The following is a 23,948-nucleotide window of genomic DNA, read 5'->3' as shown; positions in this document are numbered from 1 at the left end:
CAGCTCCATAAAAACCTTCTACCCTACATCTGGAAATACACACTGAAAGCATCTAGTCTTCCAAATAACTCTAATTATGCTACAGAGGCATTATGAGAAACTGATTATTTAAGGCCAATGTCTTCTTAAAAACTCTTTAATTTAAAATTAAAAACACCATAATGCTTGACCATATATTTTGTTTACTATGCATTCTCATTACTGGACAAAGTTAAGACTGCTTGGGAATCCTTAATGTGGACTTCTGTATCTTACTTCTTGCATTATGTCAGAAATTTAACTTAACTCAAGTCTGAAAAGTTAACATAAACCTTTAATTTATCAAAAGTAATTGAATTCTTTTCTTCTATGACTAAACATATTGTGAATATTTATAGTGAACACCATATTTTAGTGTTCACAATGGGATGACCACAGCATTCTCTTCCTGATCCCAACAGTCCAGCTATACAGTATGGTGAGGAAGACAACTCAACAAACAATAAGACAGGAAAAAAGTTTAAAAAGAAAAATCAAACTTTATAAGCAGTAAATGTTTACAAAGGAAGAACTTAAACAAGAACATTGCAATTAAGTGAAATTACTCCATTCTGTTACTTATTTCTCAAGCACAAAAAATCACAGTGGCACATTACACAGGTCAAGCCAACAAAAATGCTACATATTTTGTGCTCCAGGAAAGGAGCTCACCTGCTAAATACTTCATACTGTTCACTCATTTCTCTACAATGTCCTACAGTAAGTGGATGTATTAAAAGAACTCAAATAGCTAATTTATCTTCTAGAGCAAACAGAAAGAGATACTTTTGCAATTACATTACTCTTCAGTCAGGCATGACCTCTTTCCAATGATTTATTGTCTCTTCCCACCTCAGCAAGGTAGGAAGCCATGCTTGGTGCCATGCTGCCAAGCAGCATCATGGCAAAGTCTTCATAAAGCCATAAGAAGAAAACACAAGTAAAACTGAGCCCAGGCAACAGGTCATTATAGAGAGTGGGTGGAAAGAGCAATAACTTTACCTAATGAACATAAATAAAGGATAGATTCCCCCATAACATGATGAGAGGAGAAAAAACATGCAATACAAGCTGTGTAATCCTAGTAGTCATATACAGCTCTAAAGATGTTATTGCCAGTATGTAATGCTGTATTAAATACATTTATGGAACAAAGATTTTTGTCATTCAAAAGCTATTTATACAAAATACAGAAGGCCTACATAAATATCTGAGAATCTGCAAGTTACAGTGAAAATACACTTACTGCATAACAAAAGTTGAACACTTAAAAAATGATTTGAAAGAGGACACAGAAAATTTAACACAGCCTCCTGTTCAACACTTCTGTGTTGATCAACAATCCCCAGAAACTCTGGATGTAACAATATGAGAACCTACAGTGGATAAGTAAGCCTAAATGTCAGACCCATTAGCTCAACCAACAACAGCAGACTTGAAATCCTGCCAACCCTGTGTGTGATCTGGCCATTATGGAAGGACAAAGACACATTGTGTCCGTATGACTTACATAGGGATTAGGTAAATGAGTCAAATGACTAAAATGTGGTAAAAAAAAAAGTCTTAATCACAGGGAAGGAATAGATGTATGCCATAAAAGGAAAGAGTTTTTAAAAGCATAGTACCATTTAAATCTATCCTCAAGAGTTTGTAAAATAGGGTGACTACCTAAACCTGAACAGAATTTTTATAGGGTCATTCTACCTTCTACCTTGCTATAAAATCATTGTTGCTATTGGGAGTTGTACGTAAAGATCAAGATCATCACCCAGAAGACAGAGGACAGTACAGACCTCTCAACTCTGAGAAACACCAATTTTATGGAAGTTTGGCTTTAAAGAAAAAAATTAAGGCCTTACCATTACAAAAATTTAGACTTGTTTGTGTTTGAAGGTGAGACAATTACAATGATGTTTTGGCAAGCCTAAGGGGAGAGGAGCTGCCAGTAGGATTTTGGACTAGATGGATTATCTTTGACCATGACCAGTTCCAGCTGCCTCAGAGACAAGTGAAGAAAATTCTTAAGTAGGCAATTTCAAAATAACACAGCCACAGGCAAGTTTTCTTCCTACCTTCTGTTAGTTAGAGGTTATTTAAACTACCTTTTACAGTTGCTGGTGTATTTTTTTAATTTTTACTGTAAAATTTGATATTCCTACCATCCACATCCATGTGAGAAACGAACAAACAGAGATTGGCTTTTCACTAAGTGCTGTGCTAGACAGATAAGCTGCCCTCCTCAGGTCCAAAGTTCACCTCGAGGAAGATATCTGACCATCCCTGCACAACCACCAGAGGACCCCAATGACTAAAAAGCGCAAGCGCAGTGGGGGTGGAGTTATTTAAATCATTTCAAGGAATATGTATATGGCTGATGCAACCTCAATGGTATAAGTAGATCATATTTGAACTTGTTTGGCACGCCTCTGACTAGAGTCACGCACCCAGTGCTGTGGTTTTTGCTCTTTGACTTTGCCTTAAAATAAAAGATTTCCGAACCTACCTTTGACAGGTCAGGTATTTATAACAAATCTGGGAGCTCGTCTGGGCGAACTAGTTCTCCTGGCCCCAGGATCTTTGGTGACTGTCAGATAGGAAGCGCACCTCACTGATTTCAGTGAACTCTGACGGCACGCCTCTGACCACTGGGACTGTTGGCTGAATGCCCGAGAGAGAGTGAGAGAGGTTCTTAGAGCAAAAACCACTTGGAGCTCCCCGGGAAGTAAAACCACGGTCGCCTGAAATTCACGTACACGAAGACCCAAGTAAGAAGAAGGACTGTAAGTATTACTCGGTTGGGCAGGAAGTGGGGGCTTGACTGCATGACTGAGTGAGACCTGACGGGGTAGCCCCATTCCAGGAAGCGAGTGTGGAGTCTTTTTAACCGCGGTTCCAATATCCCGTGAGGGACTTGGCTGGTGAAGAGACGAAGTGAGTGGAAAGCCGTGTGGAAGACAGCCCCAGGGAAAATATGGGACAGGGAAGTAGTAAAACGAGTCCCAGGAAAAAGGGGAGCCAGAGAATACCAAATTAAATACCCCCAGACAGTCCACTGGGGCTGATGTTAGCAAATTGGGAAAGTACTGAGAGAACTAAGGATAAAGATAAAACAAAAATGATAAAATATTGTATGTTAGAGTAGACCAAGGAAGAGATTAGACCAGATCATGTGTATTGGCCCCTTTATGGGTCATTTGAGGGTTGGCTTTGTCAAGCATTAAACCTCTATGTGAATGCCCGAGAATCCCCTAATCCAGAGGAGAATGAATACGCTGCTTGCTGGAAAGGGAAAATTTAGCCAGGATCAGTGGGAGTGTTCAGAGCAAAGGAGGTAGAGGAATCACCTTGTAAATGGGACCCCCTTGAGTCCTTGCCCCCTCCATACCTGGTGATTTCTAATGCCCCTTCAAGTGAGGGCACCGAAGGGCCTGATGAAAGAGGAAGTATACCCTGACCCAACAGGACTCCCAGAACTAGACAGAGACAAACTGTTAAAGTGATAGCACCAGGTGAAGAGCAGGCAGTTGGAGTTTTTCCACTTAGAGAAGTACCATTGGGAGGGGCACAGGGAGGTACTGGGTTTGTGAACACCCCTTTGACTTCTACCGAAATCAGGAACTTTAAGAAGGAGCTTAAGGGCTTATTAGAGGATCCTCTGGGGATTGCCAAACAATTTGATCAGTTTCTGGGGCCCGGTATCTACACGTGGGAAGAAATGCAGTCCACACTGAACATTATCTTTTCCCCAGAAGAAAGGCAAATGATTAGGGTAGCAGGCATGAGAGTTTGGGAAAGGGAAAATCAACAAGGACCACCTGGAGATCAGAAGATGCCCCTAACAAATCCCAACTGGGTTCATAATAGTATGGCTAACAAGAGAAATATGTCAGATTACCGTAGCCTGATCATTAAAGGTATTAAAGGAGGCTACTTCCCGGGGACAGAATGTTGCAAAGGCTTTTGATGGGCAACAGGATAAGGATAAAACTCCTACCGAATGGTTAACCAGGCTCTGGAAAAACATGCAACAATATTCGGGAGTAGATCTCGAGAGTACAGCAGGGCAGACCCTTTTGAAAGTACGCTTTGTTACCCATGACTGGCCAGACATCCATAGGAAGCTGGAAAAGTTAGAAGAAAAAGGACTAAATGAGCTACTAAGGGAAGCACAAACTGTGTATGTGAGATGGGATGAGGAAAAGGCTAAAGTTGAAGCAAAGATAATGATTGCCACCATGAGGAATGGGGATCTTCAGAGAAATAGAGGGATTCCTAAAAAAAGGGGGGGGGGGGGGGGAGGAGCAGCTGCTTTTACTGTGGGAAAGGACACTTTAAAAGAGAATGTCCAAAATGAAATAAAGATCTTAAGGTCTTTAAAATGACCCAGGAAGAAATTGCAGAGGACTAGGGGTGTCAGGGGCTCTTCCTCCTGGGGGGAAGGATCCCACCTAGAGCCCTTGATAAATCCACAAGTAGGACCCCAGGAGGAAACATGAGAATTTGTAGTGGACACTGGAGCGGAATGAACATGTGTGTGTCAAGTACCTCTGGGGTGTGAAGTAAGCAAAGATACCATAAAAATAATCAGAGCAAAAGGGGAGGGGTTTAGTGCTCCAATATTTAGACAAATAGAGATGAAAGGGAATAACTGAAGGGAGAAAGGAGACATTTTATTTGTCCCAGGGGCAGGATGCAATTTACTGGGAAGAGACCTACAAGTTCAACTAGGGATAGGAGTTGTTCTTGGTGAAGGGAGAATGGTGGTAAAATTTTTGAGGTTGACTCAGGAGGATGAGTTGAGAATAGACCCTAAAGTGTGGGCTGGGGATGGAAACCGAGGAAGCCTGGGTATAGAACCCATTGTCATTTCTATCCAGGATGAAGGGCGTCTGATAAGGGTTCGGCAATATCCCATATCACTAGAAGGACGAAAAGGGCTCCAACCAATAACTGATGCTCTGGTAAAAGAGGGCACTCTGGAACCCTGTATGTCTCCTCACAGTACTCCCATCCTGCCTGTTAAGAAATCCAACGGAATGTACCAGCTGGTCCAGGACCTTCAAGAAGTAAATAAAAGAACCATAACTCGATATCCTGTAGTACACAACCCATAAACCCTTTTAAGCAAAGTATCACCCCAACATAAGTGCTTTTAGTGTAATTGATCTCAAGGATGCATTTTGGGCTTGCCCACTGGATGAGCGGAGCAGAAATGTCTTTGCCTTTGAATGGGAAGATCCCTACAACGGACGTAGACGACAATATAGATGGACAAAATTACCCCAGGGGTTTACCAAATCCCCAAACTTATTTGGACAAGCTTTGGAGCAAGTCCTCCAGCAATTCCAAACCCCCAAAGGAACGCAGCTAATACAATATGTGGATGACCTATTAGTTTCAGGGATGGAAGAGGAAAATGTACAGGAAGCGACCATACAACTGTTGAACTTTTTAGGACAGGAGGAACTGAGAGTATCCAAGCAGAAACTTCAGTTTGTGGAACCTGAGGTCAAATATTTAGGGCACATCGTTAGTTAGGGAAGCCATAGACTGAACCCAGAAAGAATAAATGGCATACTTCCCCCCCACCCCCACCCCCCAAAATAAGACTGAGGTAAGGAAACTTTTGGGGCTATTGGGATATTGTAGGTTGTGGATTGAGGGATACACGCAGGTAATAAGATTCTTGTATGACAAACTCATTGAGGAAAGTCCTACATTGACAAAGGAAGACAAGGCTAGTTTGGAACAACTAAAGACCAAATTGACACAAGTACCTGTGTTGAATCTCCCTTCCTTGGATAACCCTTTCTATTTATATGTAAATGTGGAAGGTGGTGTTGCACATGGGGGTACTGGCTCAGGACTGGGGAGGGATTAAAAAGCCTGTGGCCTTCTTATCCAAAATGTTGGATCCCGTCGGTAGAGGTTGGCCGATATGCATTCAAGCAGTAGCTGCCACCTCAATTTTAGTAGAGGAAAGTCGAAAACTTACATTCGGGGGAAAATTGATGGTACATACTCTGCATTCTATCAGAAATATACTTAATCAAAAGGCGGAAAAATGGCTTACTGATAGTAGGATGTTAAAATATGAAGCCATCTTACTCAATCAGTAGGATTTGACATTGGTGACCAGCAAGATTTTAAACCCTGCTCAGTTCTTATATGGGGAACCAAAGGAGGAGTTAATACACGATTGTATGGAACTGATTAACTATCAAACTAGAGTCCGAGAGGACTTATCAGATTATGCACACCCTGAGGAGATCAAATATACATAGATGGATATTCTCAATGTATCCAGTCCTTGAAAATGTTGGGCTTTATCCAAACACTTTTTCATGTGTTTTTGGCCATGAGATCTCATAATGCCTTTCATTTGTACATCTATATTCTGTTCAGTTCTATAAGAAATCTCTCATGAAACACTAATTAGAACTTTGTCAAACTTGACAAAATATGTAACTTCTTTCCAGAATATTCTGGTCACATTATTACATTTATTGTGTTCTACATGTCTTTGTAATTTTTTTGTAATGAACAAGTATGACTTTTAACAGTGATATTTCACAAAAAAATTGCTATTGTTAGTTTTTATTTTTATTTAAAGGAAAATAGACTTATCTGGAATTAATAAAGCTCTGTATTCTGGGAAGTGTTTAACATAACTGGTGTACAGATGGGAAAAAATGCATACTTTTTCAAATGGCCCGATTAACAAACTAAAAGTTTATTCTTCTCTGGATTCAACAAATAAACAGGTAAATAAGGAATATTTAAATAATTATTATACTTACCTCTCAAAACAATATTTAGTTTTAAAAAAGGACTTACTACAGACAAGACAAAATGTAACAAAAAGCCCAGACCAACACACCACTTTCTCCAAAAAGTTTCTTAAACGGTTTTAATCATGCTTTCAGCCTAGGGTAGCTGGTATGATACACAGCCCTGATTCTACCTAGAATATAGTTCTGAGTAGAGCAGATCCAGATAGCTCACTGTGACTGAACCAGAACATCATGCTTCTCACCTCCACTTTGTCCTGGCCATGCATTTCCTACACACTGATACTGTTGGGGTCATGGATCACTCTGAGTCATTTGAACTCACTAATCCTGCAGACAACTAGTACATCCAAAAGTTTTCTACTCTTTAGAGAATCAAATCATCAATGAATGTATTAAATCAACAGAGAGAAAAAAAATCATTGGGCACACTGATGGGACAGTTTATAGGAACAACACAGCTGACAGGCACAGGAAGCAAGACCTCCCCTTGTTAGAAGCAGCTAGATCAATCTCGATTGCCTGTGCAACCACAGCTCAGGTTGGAAACTTACCTTCTGAAAGGCAATGCAATCTAAATGCAATCTAGTGCTGGCTGTCCTTCAATATCTTTCTCAAAATGCTCCCTTCCACATACCTAGGACAGTTCCTCCAACAGTTTATTGGGAAGAGAATGACAGAACACTGCAGTAGCCTGAGCCATAACGTGGCATCTCCTCCTCCAGTCCCAATGAAAAACAAGCAAACCTCACAATAACCAGGACCCACTAACCCTGGTATGACACTGCAGTGTGGATGCTCGCACAAGGACCAAGTTAACAAAAATGCTCAAAACCCTATTGTTTGAGCAACTGCTGTGAAGGCATTCCCCTAGTATATTACTGATGAGTAATATATTTAATGTTCTGCATTACATATGTGATACAGCAAAATACGTAAACCATTAACAGTAATGAAAATAAGTATTGTTATGTTCAAGAGTTACTGTCCTCACTTCTGACATTAGAAGTGAACAGAACTGGGGGGGGGGGGGGGGGGGGGGGAAGGGAAGCAAAGCATTCTCATGCTTTATTTTCCAAAGGCATACAAAACAAACAGTAACAATTATTAGAAGTTCACATAGGCCTCAGAAAAAAACAGTTTTACAAGTTACTACAGTGAAGTTTTCTGAAACCTCAGACAGAGATCTGCAGGACTTATGCAAATAACCTATCAGATTCTTCATGTGACACACAAGCCATTAAGCACAAAATGAGGAGTTAGGTTTAATATAGTGTCCAGCCAACACTAACCATTATTTTATTACAGGGTTGAACTGCAGTATGGGACATGAGAAGGCAAGCTGCATAAAGCTTGCTGGCTGTTTGTTTCCTGCCTCATGACAAAACCATGCTAACTTCAGTGCCTTTGACCTCCAGGTGTTTCTTCCCCTAAAAAATCTGATTATTCTTTAGCAAGCTCCTGAACCCTGGAGAAAAACAAACAAAAAAAAAGACTTTCCAGAAAATCCTATCAGAACCCCACCCCTGTTTAGTAGGCTTCACAGATCTCATAGAGGCCAAGAGCAGATGACATATTCCTACTCAAATTGAAGAGCTGAAGTCATGAGTGACTTGCCATTGATTCAGTGAGTGAACTTCCCATTTCAGTTCTCTCTTTCCATACAAATATGAAGAGTTATTACCCTAAACCAAACACACGTTTCCTTTATTCACATGTATATCTAGACAGCACCATACATCCTCCCATCAAGAGATGCTGGGCAAGATGAGAAACACTGGATCCCCAACGGAGAAATAACAACTCTTCTTATATTTTAACCATAAGGAACATCTGAAATAATAACATCAAGCTTTTATGTGAAATGATGTTAGTGTCCAAAGGCATTTCTGTCAGAGCATACTGTTGTGTCATTTTTTCAGAACATGGCTCATACACCAGAGCAAACAAGAAGTAATTACTTTGCATTGAAGGCTTTTCCTCCTTCCATCACCTCATCCCCTCCCCTATGCCCCTCCCACCTTCCCGCGAAAACCTCCCCAGGCTTTCCTCCCCACCCTCATCCCTCTCCCCCCCAAATCACCTCATCAACCCCATCCACAACCACCCCGCACGTCTCATTGCTCACCCCACACTCGTCCCGTTTTCCCCTCACCCATGAACCCATCCCATCCCTGCTTCATTCCCCTCGCACCCACCTCGCCCTTCTCCCCCCCCCCCCATTTCAGCCTCCCACCCTTCGCCGCCCCGCCCTGCTGCAGCCTCCCCGTCCCCAGCGGCGGCCGCCGCCGCTCGCGCCCCGCGCAACCGCTCTCCGCCGCCAAGCGCGAGCGTTCCACTGACAACCGCAGCGCGCGCCAGGCCCGGCCCCTCCCCGGCCCCGCGCACACAATGGGCCCCGCGCACAGCCCCCGCCCCCCCGCGCCGCGAACCTGGGTGGCGGCAGCGGCGCCCGGCCAGGGGCTGCGGCCGCTCCGCCGGGCTGGCCCCTCCCACCGCCCCTGCCCCACTGACCATCGCTGCGCTTGATCTCCACGTAGATCCCTATCTGGATCTTGCCGAAGTTGGCCGTTGCCATATCTTCATGGGGCAGCCAGGGAGATCGGAGGCGCTGCCGGCTGGGCGCACAGGAGGCAAGGAGAGCGCGCACAGCAGCAGCGGCGGCGGTGGCAGCACCGACCGCGACGGCTCCGGCAGGGCGGAAGGGAAGGGAGGAAGGAAGGGCGGACGGGGAGAGGGAGGAGGGGAGAAGAGAAAAAAGGCGCTGGCTGGATACTGCTGCGCCTGTGCGGCTCGCCGCGGCGTCACGGCAGGAACGGCTCACGGGGGAGGCGGGGGCTGAAGCGCTGCCGGGGTAGTCCTCGTCCTCTGCCCTTCGCGGCACCTCGGCGGGGCTGGCACAAGATGGGCGCCCCTGCTACCCTGGGGCCACCTCCCTGCGCCTCTCCTCTTGGCCCTGTCCCCGACTTACAAACACACATATGCTCCTATTTGGCATCAGATGGTGACCGAGCTGCCTTGAAGTTCTAATGTAATAGCTTTATCTACCTAATATCTACTCATAAGCCTCCCGTGTGCCAAGTAGAGCAGCTTAGAGGCATGCTTCATACTCGCTCCCCAACCTGCCAGCAGCTCTTCAGTCCATACTGTCAACAGCATTCATCCATCCTCACCTCATGACTGCCTTTATACAACTTAAATAAAAACCAAACCACACTTCATGTTCCTCATTTCCCTATAATGATTCCTGTACCTCAGGCAAGCCACTTGGTTAAACATTGTCCCTTGGGTTTCTCCTCTGAGGGCAGTTACTAACATGATGAAGCCAACACAGGTTTAAAATTGTCCTTCCTGTACAGTTTCCTATTCACCTTTAAATAAGTCACCTTTAAATAAGCCTATACACTGATACGAGAAAATATAGTAAGAAACCTAAAACTCTGCTGCAAGCAGGAGCTGCATAGATAACAGGAACCATCAACATGCAAGCAGGAGCCTCATTGTCTGAGAAAGAAGGTTTGGAGCTCGACCCTCTCAGCATTCCAAGAAGGGACAGTTAGAACAGATGTAGATGAGCTCAACAAGAATGTAAATAAGGAGCCTTCTGACAAGGACCTGCTAACTGCTAAAAGAAAACAAACTGCTGAAGAAGTAAGACTCAAGGATACTAGGGTAAAAAGTAATTGTGGTAGTGGAAGATCTCGACCTCCTACTCAAATGGTCACCCCGAAGGGTGTGGATCCCCCACTCGGGGAGCATGCGTAGTAAATTTAAAAGGAACTGTACCTTTTAACTGAAGTGAGAAAGAAACTAACCAATAATTAGTTAGGAGGCGTAGACTTTGGGCGGAACTAACCAACTGCACTGTATAAATGTGCATTGTGAGTAAAACTAAGTGTGCAAGTTAGGAGGAGCGATCCCCCTTGCACCCGGCGCTGTAATAAACATACCTGCTTTATAACTCTCCTCGAGTTGTAGAGTTTGATTCCGCACGTCAACATACAACCTCGTCTTGCTCAGCAAAGCCAGACTTATTAAAAATAATCCTGCAATCCACACTTCAACTGCTAATACATCATGACAACTGACACTGTGCCAGCACACCTAAGAGCTGCATGCTCCAACCTAGCCTGTCACCCTCCTTGCCTCACATCTTGCCTCCACTTTCAGTTTCATACTGAAATCAATATGACACCTGACAAGTCAGAGTCAAGAAATTATGGGTCCCAATTCCTACTGACGTGCGGAATTAGACTCTATAACTCGAAAGTTATAAAGTAGGTATGTTTATTGCGCGCAGATGCACGGGGGATCACTCCTCCACAAGCATGCATACCCGAAGTGACGAACCATCTCACATTTATACAATAAAACAAATGAATATTCAATTAACGCCTATACATATTCGTTACCTAAACCCGCTTACTCTCGCTTCATATGTTAATTAGCTTATCAGTCCTTTGCCTGGAATGTGGTGGTCTTGCAGGTTTGTAGGTGATTCATGTCCTTGTGACCATCTGATCTTCTCCAGCAAGAAGACTTAGCACTCCCTCCCTCTAGATAACATTGAAATGGCTCTCATCCTTTTCTCATCCTTTCTATAAATTGCCCCTTTGTTAGAGGAAGAAGGGCAGGCGTCTCCTCAAAACTGTAGTCGTCTCCTCAGAGCTGTGTGCCTGTGTGACCAGACACCGCACCCATGACTAGTCACCATACCCACATTCCTGAGTAGACATATACAATCACAGTCGGTGTCCATTGTCCCCATTTCACACTATTTCTCCATATCACTACAAGCTTTCTATATCTATATTTATGTGTATATATAGAGAGAGCAGCCCTGCAGAGAAGGACTTGGGGGATACTGGTGGATTAAAAATTTAGAAATGAGCTGTCAATGTGTGTTCACAGCCCAGAAACCCAGTTCCGTCCTGGGCTGCATCAAAAGAAGTGATTCAAAAGAATCACCTCGAGAGAGGTGATTCTGCCCCTCTACTTGGCTCTCGTGAGAGCCCACCTGCAGTACTGCGTTCAGCTCTGGGGTCCCCAACATAAGAAGGACATGGACCTGCTCAAGCAAGTCCAGAGGAGGGCCACAAAGATGATCAGAGGGCTGGAGCACCTCTCCTATGAAGACAGGCTGAGAGAGTTTTTCAGCCTGGAGAAGAAAAGGCTCCAGGGACACCCTATAGCAGCCTTCCAGTACCTAAAGGGGGACTACAAGACAGCTGGAGAGGGACTTTTTACAAGGGCATGTAGCGATAGGACAAGGGGGAATGGCTTTAAGCTGAAAGACGGTAGATTTAGATTAGATATTAGGAAGAACTTCTTTACTGTGAGGGTGGTGAGACACTGGAACAGGTTGCCCAGAGAAGTTGTGGATGCCCCCTCCCTGGAGGCATTGAAGGTCAGGTTGGATGGGGCTTTGAGCAACCTGTTCTAGTGGAAGGCATCCCTGCTCATGGCAGGGGAGTTGGAATTATATTGACGTGCGGAATTAGACTCTATAACTCGAAAGTTATAAAGTAGGTATGTTTATTGCACGCAGATGCACGGGGGATCGCTCCTCCACAAGCGTGCATACCCGAAGTGACGAACCATCTCACATTTATACAATGAACAAATGAATATTCAATTAACACCTATACATATTCATTACCTAAACCCTGCTTCGTATGTTAATTAGCTTATCAGTCCTTTGCCTGGAATGTGGTGGTCTTGCAGGTTTGTAGGTGATTCATGTTCTTGTGACCATCTGATCTTCTTCAGGTGATTCATGTCCTTGTGACCACCCGATCTTCTTCAGGTGATTGTGACCACCCAATCTTTTCCAGCAAGGAGACTTAGCACTCCCTCCCTCTAGATAGCATTTGAATGTCTCTCATCTTTTCTCATTCTCTTTTAAATAGCCCCTTTGTTAGAGGAAGAAGGGCAGGCGTCTCCCGGTCTCCCCTTTGTTAGAGGAAGAGGGGCAGGCGTCTCCTCAAAACTGTGGTTGTCACCGCACCCATGACTAGTCACCATACCCACATTCCTTAAGCAGACACATGCAATCACAATCCATGTCCATTATCCCCATTTCACATTATTTCTCCATATCAATCCCCCCTTTTCTATTAAATTAAGTAAATTCTTTTACTTAAGCAGCCTTCCCGAATGATATAAAGCATCATACATAAGTGTTACTCTTTTAAACATTCTCCAAACCCACAAATATAACATAATGGTTAGTATTAAGGAAATTCCTAAACTGATCAATAAGATCACAATGGGGTGTACCATAGTGTTAAGAATTCCTGTTGCAGAGGGTGACCAGCCAAAGAGAGTATCCCACCAATTATGGTTTCCATCCTGTTCTACCTTTTTTAAAACTTTCTTGATCCCCTCTACATCATGATGGACCATAAGAAGAGTTTCATGTCCCTTTTCTTTGGTTTCTTCCAGTATACGTTGTAAATCTGCATGTCTTAATAGTTCTTTTATACTGCTTATATTTAGTCCTATGGGGGTAGGAATTATTATCTGTGATAGGGTAAAATTGGATTTTAAGAATTGATGAGACACTACTGGGGCTGAGTAACTAAAATCGCATCCTGTGATAGTAGTAAAATTACAAATACAATAATTTGAATACTGTGCAGTCTCTTTTACCTCCCCATTTATGGTTATTGTGTTACACTTAGTTCTCAAACACGCACATCCCTTCCCTGCATATATAATTACTGTTTTCAAGTTTGCATTTGGTCGGGCCTCGAAATGACATATTTTCTGATCTGTATCTAAACAAGTATCCTGAGCCATTATAGTATTGCTTTCACAGAGGAAGCCCTGCTGTTCTCGCATAATACAAGATTCTAAATCTACTGTTTGCCACTTGTCGCCTATCTTTCTGGCCCATGTTCTATGTTCAAAAGGGTATAGGAGCACCCCATTATGGTTAATTCCAAGGGCTACAATGGGGTGTATGGTAATTATTACTGCATTATGTATGGTCAACACAAAAGCTGTGATGGTGTGTGTGTTGGGGTCATAGGTAAAGTTCACCATATTCCACCATGACTGGAGTTTTCTTTCTACCTCCATAGCACTGTCCCAAACCATCTTTCGAATTTCTGTAGGAAATATGCCTTCCTCTCCTTCTCTTATTATGGATGCAGCTATTGATTGCATCCACATTTGGGCTTGGATGCAACTTAGAGCCAGGGCGACGTCATCCTGTAAACCACCTAATGCCTTAGTGATGAGTTGATGATCTTCCATGTTTATTTGTTCCCACCTGGGGAGTACCTTCGATATCAACCATTGATGTGCCCCTAATGCCAATAATGAAGATTTTAGTGGTTGTTGTAGTTTTGATAGATCGGCCGTGGTGGCGGCTAGTTTATTCATTATCACCTCTGAGTCTATGGAATTTAATACTCCGAGTCCTGTTCCCAACATTCCAGTTACATCTCTCACTATTCTGTTCCGATAAATATTTCCCCTTTTTCTTAACCAAGTTGTCCATCCCTCATAAGAGGCCCGTAAGAAGGGGGAACAGGATGGCTTAACATCAGAAACATTGACTTGTATTTTTAACTCTATTCTTTTAAGAGACCATTCTGGGTTAAACAACATTTGTTGCTGACCTGTATTTCTGATTACATATGGTCCAATTGTATAAATGTTTGGATCTGGTTTAGTTAATTTAAGATAAAGTGTTAATGGGGTTGTTGTAACTGTGGTGGTGGTAGGAACAGTGGTTAGCATGATTGTTATTTTGATCTTATAAGTCAGAGCTGTTCTTGGGGATTCCTTTCCTAGGCATATTATAAAGATGGGCTCGGTTAAGGTAAAATTGTGCCAACATTCCCGTGAATTAAAGCACACGGTTGTATTTAGAAGGGTAAATTCCTTATCTACCTTTCTGACATTAATCAGGGTGTCTCCTGAAATCTTGGTGTTATCCTTTTCATTATATGTTTGACACCCTACTTTTATCCTATCTGCTAATTTTCCCCATAATCGGTCGACTTTGTGTACATCCTCCCGATCCCATTGATTCCTTTGGTACACGTCATTTTCAGAAAAAACCACCATAGCTAGTTTCGTCTTTGAGTCCACCTTTCCCATTATTCCAGTGTGTTTTTTCTGAGCATGATTCCAAGGCCAATTATCAGGCTCTTGGTTGTAGGCAAGAGAGAGGGTACAAAAAAACACAAATGGTTTAAACCCACTATTGATCATTTTAAGAATCTAAACGTTAAAATCTGTTTTGATCAAAAATATCTTTGTTTGAGTTGGGGCTTACTAATAACAAGTTGGGCGAGCCTGGCCACTGGCTCAGTCCCCGACTCTTGTTCTATATTGTTTGTTGTGGTGCCCTTCCCATATGGTGGATCCGCAACTGCTCAGGTTCACTTACTTGCCACCCACATTGTTCCCATTTGTCCGAGTAAATTTGAGTTTCAGTTCTTTTTTATCTGGGGTTACTTTCCAAGAAGTTGCAGGGGCTTTCTTAATCCGGGTATGGTGAATCCAAGAATTCTGTCCCTCAACCTTGATTGCAGTGTAGGTGGTGAGTAGGACTTGAAAAGGTCCGGTCCACTGTGGTTCCAGGGTTTTATCTGCAAAACACTTAACGTATACATAGTCTCCTGGTTGTATATCGTGAACAGGTCCATCCAGACCCCTACTGCGTGTTCCCATCACATGCTTCTCAATTCTTATTAATTGTTTGTTTAGTGCCACCATATAGGAAGTCATTGTTTCTTCACCAATCTGTGAAGACATCCCCTTTTGTACCCCATAGGGTCGTCCATATAAAATTTCGAATGGGCTAAGCCCCTCTTTTGCTCTCGGTCTAGTTCGAATTCGTGTAAGAGCTAATGGCAAAGACTGGGGCCAAGTTAGATTTGTTTCTTGGCCTAACTTGACAATCTGTTGTTTGATTAGATGATTCATCTTTTCCACCTGGCCACTCGATTGTGGTCGGTATGAGGTATGTAATTGCCAATCTATTCCTAGATGGTGGCTAATCTGTTGCACTATTCTGGACACAAAATGTGGTCCTCTATCCGAGGACATTACCGCTGGGACTCCAAACCTAGGTATTATCTCTTGGAGTAGTATTTTGGTCACTTCCCGGGCTTTAGCAGTTCTGCACGGGAAGGCTTCTGGCCAACCTGAAAAGGTATCTGTTAGTACCAATAAATATCGATACCCCCCTTTTCTAGGAAGTTCCGAGAAATCGATCTGCCAATGTTGCCCAGGAACATTTCCTCTCCCAATTTTTCCCAACTTTGGCCCCTTGGTAATCTTAGGATTAGTCTGGAGGCAAAGATCACATTGTTGGGTTACTTGTCTAATAGTAGTATACAAATTTCGTGCTATTATGTTTTTAGTGAGATCCTTATATAGAGCTTCTGCCCCCCAGTGCCTTTTTCTATGTTCTTCCCTGACCACTGACCATACCATGTAGGAAGGAATCACTATTCTCCCATGTGAGATTATAGCCCACCCTTCCTCATTATATGATCCCTTTAGGTCAGAAATTAGTTTGCGATCTTCTTTCGTATAGTCTGGTTTACCTTCTAGAGATATTTGTCCATCGGGTATTAGCGCACCCTCTACCTTGATTGCTTTTCTGGCTGCCTGTTTTGCTTCCCTGTCTGCCAGTTCATTTCCTCTTTCCAATTCTGTGCTCACTTTCTGGTGTGCCTTAATGTGCATAACTGCCACCCTTTCAGGAAGCTGGACCGCATTTAGGAGTTTCAAAATTTCTTCCGCATGTTTGATGATTTTTCCTTGGGAGTTTAACAGTCCCCTTTCTTTCCAGATTGCTCCATGAGCATGTACCACTCCAAAGGCATATTTAGAATCAGTCCAAATATTTATAGGTTTTCCCCGAGCTCTTTCCAGAGCTCGAGTAAGGGCTATGATTTCAGCCTTCTGTGCCGAAGTGTCAGCTGGTAGCGGCCCCGATTCTATCACTTCTTCAGAGGTTGTAACAGCATATCCGGAATGTCGCTTTCCATTCAGCATATAGCTGCTCCCATCCGTGAACCAATGTTCAGCTCCATTAATAGGAACATCCTTGAGATCTGTCCGACTAGAATAAGTGGCTTCGATTGTTTCTAGACAGTCATGATCGACTGATTCTCCAATATTCCCATTAAGAAATGAGGCTGGATTGACGATGTTTGTAGTCACGATCTCAACATCATCTTGTTCCACCATTATGGCCTGGTATTTTAGGAATCTCTGTGGGGAGAGCCAATGCCCCCCTTTTGTTTCAAGGACTGCAGACACTGTGTGGGATACTAAGACAGTCATTTTCTGGCCCAGGGTAAACTTCCGGGCCTCTTGGATGTTTAGGATGACGGCTGCTACTGCTCTCAGGCAACCAGGCCACCCTTTTGCAGTGGCATCCAGCTGTTTAGAGAAGTATGCCACTGCCCGTCTGTATGGTCCCAAATCTTGTGCCAGTATTCCTAATGCCATTCCCTGTTTCTCATGGGAAAATAGGAAAAATGGCTTACTCACATCAGGAAGTCCTAGTGCTGGTGCCGACATCAAGGCTTTCTTCAGTTCATGGAAAGCTCTGTCTGATTCAGCATCCCACTGTAGATCCTTCTGATTAGCTGCTATCAGGGAATATAATGGTTTAACAAGCAAGCCATAATTGCATATCCAAAGCCGGCACCATCCTGTCATTCCCAGAAATGTCTGCAGTTCCTTTACAGTTCGTGGTCGGGGGGCTTGGCATATGGCTTCTTTTCGGGCCTTCCCCAGGACCCGTTGTCCGGCACTGATCTCATACCCCAGGTATGTGACCTGTTGTAACACCACCTGTGCCTTCTTCTTAGAAACTCGATATCCCTGTAGTCCCAGAAAGTTCAGCAGACTCACAGTCCAAATAATACAAGATTCTTTGGTTCTGGTTGCAATAAGAAGATCGTCTACATATTGTAACACTTTCCCTTCTTCTGACGGTGGTTCCCATAACTCCAAATCCTTTGCTAATTGGTTTCCAAAAATTGTGGGGCTATTTTTAAACCCCTGTGGCAACACCATCCATGTGAGCTGGGTCCTTCGACCGCTTCTGGGATTTTCCCATTCAAAAGCAAAAATTCTTTGGCTGGCTTCATGGAGAGGGAGGCAAAAGAAGGCATCTTTTAAGTCTAAAACTGTGAACCAAGCTAGGTCAGGTGTCAGGGTGGTAAGTAAGGTATAGGGGTTAGCTACTACAGGATACAGATCCTCTGTTATTTTGTTAATGGCCCTTAAATCTTGAACTATCCTATAAGACCCATCAGGTTTTTTAACTGGGAGGATAGGTGTGTTAAATTCTGACTCACATTCTTTTAGTAGTTTTAGTTCTATGAATCGCTCTATGTTTGGACGAATTCCTTCCCTATCTTCCCTTTTCAGTGGGTATTGTTTAATTCTTACCGCACTCTGTCCATCCTTCAATTTTACTATTACAGGTGATGCATTCTTGGCACGTCCCGGTATGTCAATTGCCCATACTCCGGGATATACCTGATCAATAATCCTGGTATCAATTTCCCTTTTTATAGGAGTATTGGCCAGAGATAGGCTCATAACCTGTATGTATTGATGATTATTTACCTCCAGAGTAACTTCCCCTTTTTTAAATTTGATTGTTGCCTCCAATTGTTCTAATAAGTCTCTACCAAGAAGGGCCTTTGGGGAATTTGGCATAAATAGGAATTTATGGATCCCCATCTGTTTTCCCAACTTATATTTTAAAGGTTTACAAAAATAAGCCTTTTCAGTTTGGCCAGTTGCACCTTTTACTGAAACATAATCATTTCCCAAAGGCATTAAAGCCTGGTTCAAAACCGAATAGGTGGCTCCTGTGTCTATTAAAAATTCCACCTCCTCCTGTTCTTCTCCTAATTTTAATTTTATTAATGGGTCGGCTAGTCAATTTTCTTCTTCCATGTGAGCTATTGTTTTCCCTTGATTATTGCGCCATTTAGTGTTTTCTTGATGTCTGCGTTCAGGGCATTCGTTTTTCCAGTGTCCTGTCCTTTTGCATATTGCACACTGATTCCTACCCAGGGGTGTCAGCCCACGCCTTGATTTAACTTTAGATTTTTGATTCTCATTTTCTCTTACTACTGCTAATATTTTCTTTTGGTCCTGCTTGTAACCTTCTTCTCGATTACTAAATATTCTCCATGCTTCCTCTACTAATTTTCCAAGTCTCTATTTTCAGGAGGTCTCAATTTTTGCAACTTGCGCCTAATATCCCCCTGTGATTGTCCTAAAAAGAGGGATATTAGTTGCTGTGCGCCTACCTCCGAATTTGGGTCCAGAGACGTGTGCCGGCGCATTGCATCTCTTATTCTGTCTAAGAATTCTGAAGGTGTTTCAGAAGGACCCTGTCTGACCTCATATAACGCTGCCCAATTTATTGTTCTAGGAATTGCTTTCTCCATTCCTCTGAATATCCATTCCTGGTATGCTTGTAATCTTTCCATTTCAGCGGCTCGGTTTGGGTCCCATTCCGGGTCCAACAAAGGAAACCATTCTCTATAATTATCTCCCTTTATATTATAATGTTCCTTTGCGAGATCCCCCGCTGTTTTTATGACTAATTGTTTTTCAGTTTCAGTCAAACAATCTAATAATAATTGTATATCACTCCAGTCAGGATTGTGCTGTTTTATTAGAAATTTAAAATTCTGTGCCGTCTTTATCGGATCATTACGGTATTCTCGGGCAGCCTCTTTCCATTCTCTCAGATCAGCGCCCGTGAACGGAACTTTTATTTTCATTGTTCCTCTGTCCGGATTTACAGCTTCTCGGAGGGGTGCCTGTAAAATAGACTTCTGTCTGGTGCGTGAAGACACCGGACTATTTGGAGCCGTAATGGCAGTTTTTGTGTTTCCTTGTGTGGCACCGGGTGTTTGGTTTTCTTTATAAATAACTTGTGGAATTTCTTCCTCTTGTTCGCCTGGGGGTGGACTGGGAGCCCCGGCCGAACCTTGTCTCTCCACTCTATAAGGTGGATTAAATAAATCATTTAATTCGGGCTCTTGTTCTCTGTTTAATTTGATACACCTTTGTCCAATACTACATGCTGAGCAACATCTTTTTAACTTTCCTTTATGCTCCGTCCTGTCCTCTCTTTCTAGTGCTAGTACCATAGGATCCCGAGGGGGTACTAAGCCACAGTCCTTTTGCCACTCAGGTTTGTCCTGGAGGACGAAGAACATGTCTGCATACGATACTTCGTCCCATTTTCCTTCTCTTCTCAGACACAACATTAATTGCAGGAGAGTGTTATAATCTAACGTTCCTCCCTCCTGAGGCCATTTCGCATCGCTCTCCAATTTATACAAAGGCCACCACTGATTACAATATTTAACCAATTTCCTTCTATTTTCGGTACCACCCTGTCCTACGATATCACTCCAATGTTTTAATATACAACCCAAAGGCGATTTTTCACAGGGCTTACTCCTTCCATTTCCCATTTTGCAATTTTAATTACTTTGTTTTTCTCCGGCCGCCTTAGCCACCCAAGGTTGGAAACGCGGATAGAGCTTTTTACTCGTTTTGCACTCAAACGCCTGTCTCAAGCACTCTTGCACTCACACTCAGTCAAAATAATTAAGCTATACACGGAAAATCAAAATGCGCATCTCAATCACACCATTCACACTCTCCGGGCAGCCCGCAGTCACACAAGCAGTATGTTATACGGTACCGTGCACTTATGTACAAACTCTTAGGAACACTAACAGTTCACAAAGTATGCATTTCAATGAACAATTGCCAATAAACAAACAACAAACAAAAACCAATTTTTCCTGGTCTTAAGCAGAGTGTTAAGTTTTCCGCTATTTGCCACGAATTACCAGAATGTTAATATTTTTCAACATACATTTCTAACTCCGAGTTTTGAACATATAACAAGACAACACATAGAACAAACAAGACACAGAGCGCTATTTCAGTTGTTACATTCTAGGAATTCCCCAATTCTTAAGACAACCTAAAGGAAGTTTTTAGCTTCCTCTTTTTCCTACGCAAAAGTTTCCCTTTTGCTGTGAGGTCCCTCTTGTTCCTGTGAGATTCCGCCTTATTCCGTCCCGCCCCCCGCTTTCCGTCACGAGGCCTCCGGGCTTTTAGGAATGGCAGTAACCTCGGGTTTGCTCGATCTGCCCTCAAGATCGCTAGCGGCCACCCCTTGGTCAGCAAACCCCCTCCCAAGGTACCTTTCCTCCTGGGGACTACGCTGCGCGCCGGACGTCTCCGTGCGTCTCACCAGCCGCCCCGTTACTAAACATACCGTTTTATCCGTGGATCCAGGGGTTTCTCTTCTGCTCCCGGGTGAACAGCTGAGAAGAGGAGGCTCCTCCGAGGAAATCTCCCGGGGCGCGCCTAGGAGCGTCCGCTCCGCAGCTGGTCCCTCAGCCGAGCAGAAATCCTCCTGGCTGGCTCGCCAAACTGACGTGCAGAATTAGACTCTATAACTCGAAAGTTATAAAGTAGGTATGTTTATTGCGCGCAGATGCACGGGGGATCGCTCCTCCACAAGCGTGCATACCCGAAGTGAGGAACCATCTCACATTTATACAATGAACAAATGAATATTCAATTAACACCTATACATATTCGTTACCTAAACCCCGCTTCGTATGTTAATTAGCTTATCAGTCCGTTTCCTGGAATGTGGTGGTCTTGCAGGTTTGTAGGTGATTCATGTTCTTGTGACCACCCGATCTTCTTCAGGTGATTGTGACCTTGTGACCACCCGATCTTCTTCAGGTGATTGTGACCACCCAATCTTTTGCAGCAAGGAGACTTAGCACTCCCTCCCTCTAGATAGCATTTGAATGTCTCTCATCTTTTCTTATTCTCTTTTAAATAGCCCCTTTGTTAGAGGAAGAAGGGCAGGCGTCTCCTCAAAACTGTGGTTGTCACCGCACCCATGACTAGTCACCATACCCACATTCCTTAAGCAGACACATACAATCACAATCCATGTCCATTATCCCCATTTCACATTATTTCTCCATATCAATAGAATATGATCAAAACCCAATCTCTTAAATCATGTTTAAAAGTTAATTTTTCAAGTTCAGCAGACTCCTGTGACTATCTTGAAGGTCTCTGAGAAATGTTGAGTTTTGACAGTGCTCCATAGCTTGAGAGACATTGGAAATCACTGATCTGAATGATTTTACACCAGCAAAATCTATAACCTAAGACTTTCTGCTCTTCTTGGGTCCAGGTATAAGTATTGTGGTTACTTCAAACTGATAGTTGCTTCTGTAAAATCTTGGTAAAGGAGGCCATTGCTCCTGCAGCAGTTTCTGTTTTCAGTGTGCCCTGGCTTCAACTGGGATAGAGTTAATTTTCTTCTTAGTAGCTGGTAAAGTGCTGTGTTTTGGCTCTGATGTGAGAACAATGTTGATAGGACACTGATGGTTGTGGTTGTTGCTGGGTAATGTCTATACTGAGTCAAAGACTTTTCAGTTTCTCAGGCCCTGCCAGAGAGAAGGCTGGAGGGGCACAAGAAATTGGGAGGGGGGACAGCCAGGTCAGGCGACCTGAACTAGTCAAAGAGGTATTCCATACCATGGGATGTCATGCTTGGTGTATAAACTTGGGGGGAGTTAGCTGGGGCCTGCCGATCGTTGCTCAGGGACTGGCTGGGCATCGGTCAGCGGTTTCCCTTTGGATGTTATCTCCCCCTCCCTTATAACTGTTATTGTCATTATTCTTATTGTTCTTTCATTTTTATTCTATTTCAATTATTAATTTGTTCTTATCTCAACCCTCAAGTTTTACATTCTTTTCTGATTCTCCTCCCCATCCCTCTGGGTGAGGGGGGACTGAGCAAGCAGCTTCGTAGTACTTAATTACCATCCAGGGTTAAACCACGACACAGTGATTCATTCAGGCTAGCATTTTTTGGACAAGTGTACTTCCAAGAAATAACCGACTCTATTACAGGATTTGTATTTCTTCTCAGAAGGAAGCATTAATAATTTCACTGAGCTGTTAATACAGCTGTCATCCCTGTTGGTCTCTGTTGCTTTTTAAGGTGTTTTGATGGGACCTGCAGTGGTGGCTGCTGCTGCTAAAAATACTAGATTAATTTGTCTTTTGATTTAAACAAAGATTTGAAAATAAACAAGGAAAGATCTTTCCAGCAGAGAAACACTGACAAAGTATTAATTCAAAAGAGCTGGTGATTACAACAATAAGGGTTGATTTGAGTGTCACAATATTAGACATCACTCTGCACTTGTCAGCTGAACTGACTTAAAGTACACAGAAGCAGGCTCATTCCTAGGGCATGTTCTTTGTTCAGCATCAAGAAAATATCTGTAAGTCTAGATAGGGTGATCTACAATTTTATTGTACATATTCATCAGAGAGAGGTTAGGAAAGGATTTAGAAAAAATATTGTTTACATTTAAGCATTCATTACATAAGCCTCTCAGACTGATGCTGTGTCGGGGGCTCTACTCCCATCTCGTGGTGAGCAGAAATCACATCAGCTCTGGGACCAGAGACCCTGACCCTGGAATGTCTGTATTTTGTTGTAACTGCAGACATTTCCAAAATATTTTCATTCTGTGAGACAAACGTCAAATAAAATCACTTCCTAGAATAAGATTTATTCAAGTAATATACTTTAAAGCAAAATGTACAATTTTATTTTAATTTAAACTATTTAATAACATGTATCACGTAATCTGAATGTATTCCTTTGCTTTGAAGATAAGCTCTAGTGCTTTAAATCCACTCTAATGCTGCTGGGAAAAATAATCTGTGAATTATAGTGAATAGTACAATTAAGTGAGAAAGAAGGTGGCTCACTGATGGATATTCAAAAGCAACTCTACTGTTCCCATTCTTAACGTAGTGACATGTTTCTTCTGAGAATAACCAAGATCATTCCTTTCTTCTGTATCACATCTACAGTTAAGGAGTAACATGGTGAGACCCCATTTACAGCAGCAGATCTTAAGAGAAATTAAACAATTTATTTCCTTCTAAGCAGGAGAATAAACACTTGGATGCTTTTATATCCTTGACCCAGGGATCCATGGCTGGGCACTCAGACGCTGTGACAAGATCTGCTTGAACACTCAACTGTGAAATAGC

At 42.9% G+C, this 23,948-nt stretch overlaps 2 protein-coding genes across 6 annotated transcripts in view; both read right to left on the bottom strand.

Moving 5' to 3' along the window:
- The window catches only part of LOC129783125 (kinesin-like protein KIF2A), an 86,776-nt gene extending 76,646 nt beyond the window's left edge, over positions 1-10,130 (bottom strand). Inside the window, exon 1 of one of the 5 annotated variants that reach the window (XR_008745113.1) lies at positions 9,324-10,130. Coding sequence is in view for 3 of the 5 variants with exons in the window: in XM_055792880.1 (XP_055648855.1) it covers positions 9,324-9,387 (64 nt within the window). In the remaining 2 variants the exon portion in view is untranslated. The remainder of the gene's footprint in view (positions 1-9,323) is intronic. The other 4 variants (XM_055792880.1, XM_055792877.1, XM_055792878.1 and 1 more) reach the window with 4 other exon arrangements.
- A 4,391-nt stretch (positions 10,131-14,521) lies between these two features.
- Positions 14,522-18,728, bottom strand: LOC129783046 (uncharacterized; the record flags this gene model as incomplete). Its single annotated transcript, XM_055792709.1, has 2 exons — positions 14,522-16,118; positions 16,632-18,728. Coding segments are annotated over 2 exons (3,006 nt in total), but the record flags the coding sequence as incomplete, so codon positions are not given.
- Between the last annotated feature and the right edge of the window lie 5,220 nt (positions 18,729-23,948).

This window comes from Falco peregrinus, chromosome W (assembly GCF_023634155.1).
Source record: "Falco peregrinus isolate bFalPer1 chromosome W, bFalPer1.pri, whole genome shotgun sequence".
Classification (NCBI taxonomy): domain Eukaryota; kingdom Metazoa; phylum Chordata; class Aves; order Falconiformes; family Falconidae; genus Falco; species Falco peregrinus.
This window is presented reverse-complemented; position numbering and strand designations above follow the sequence as displayed.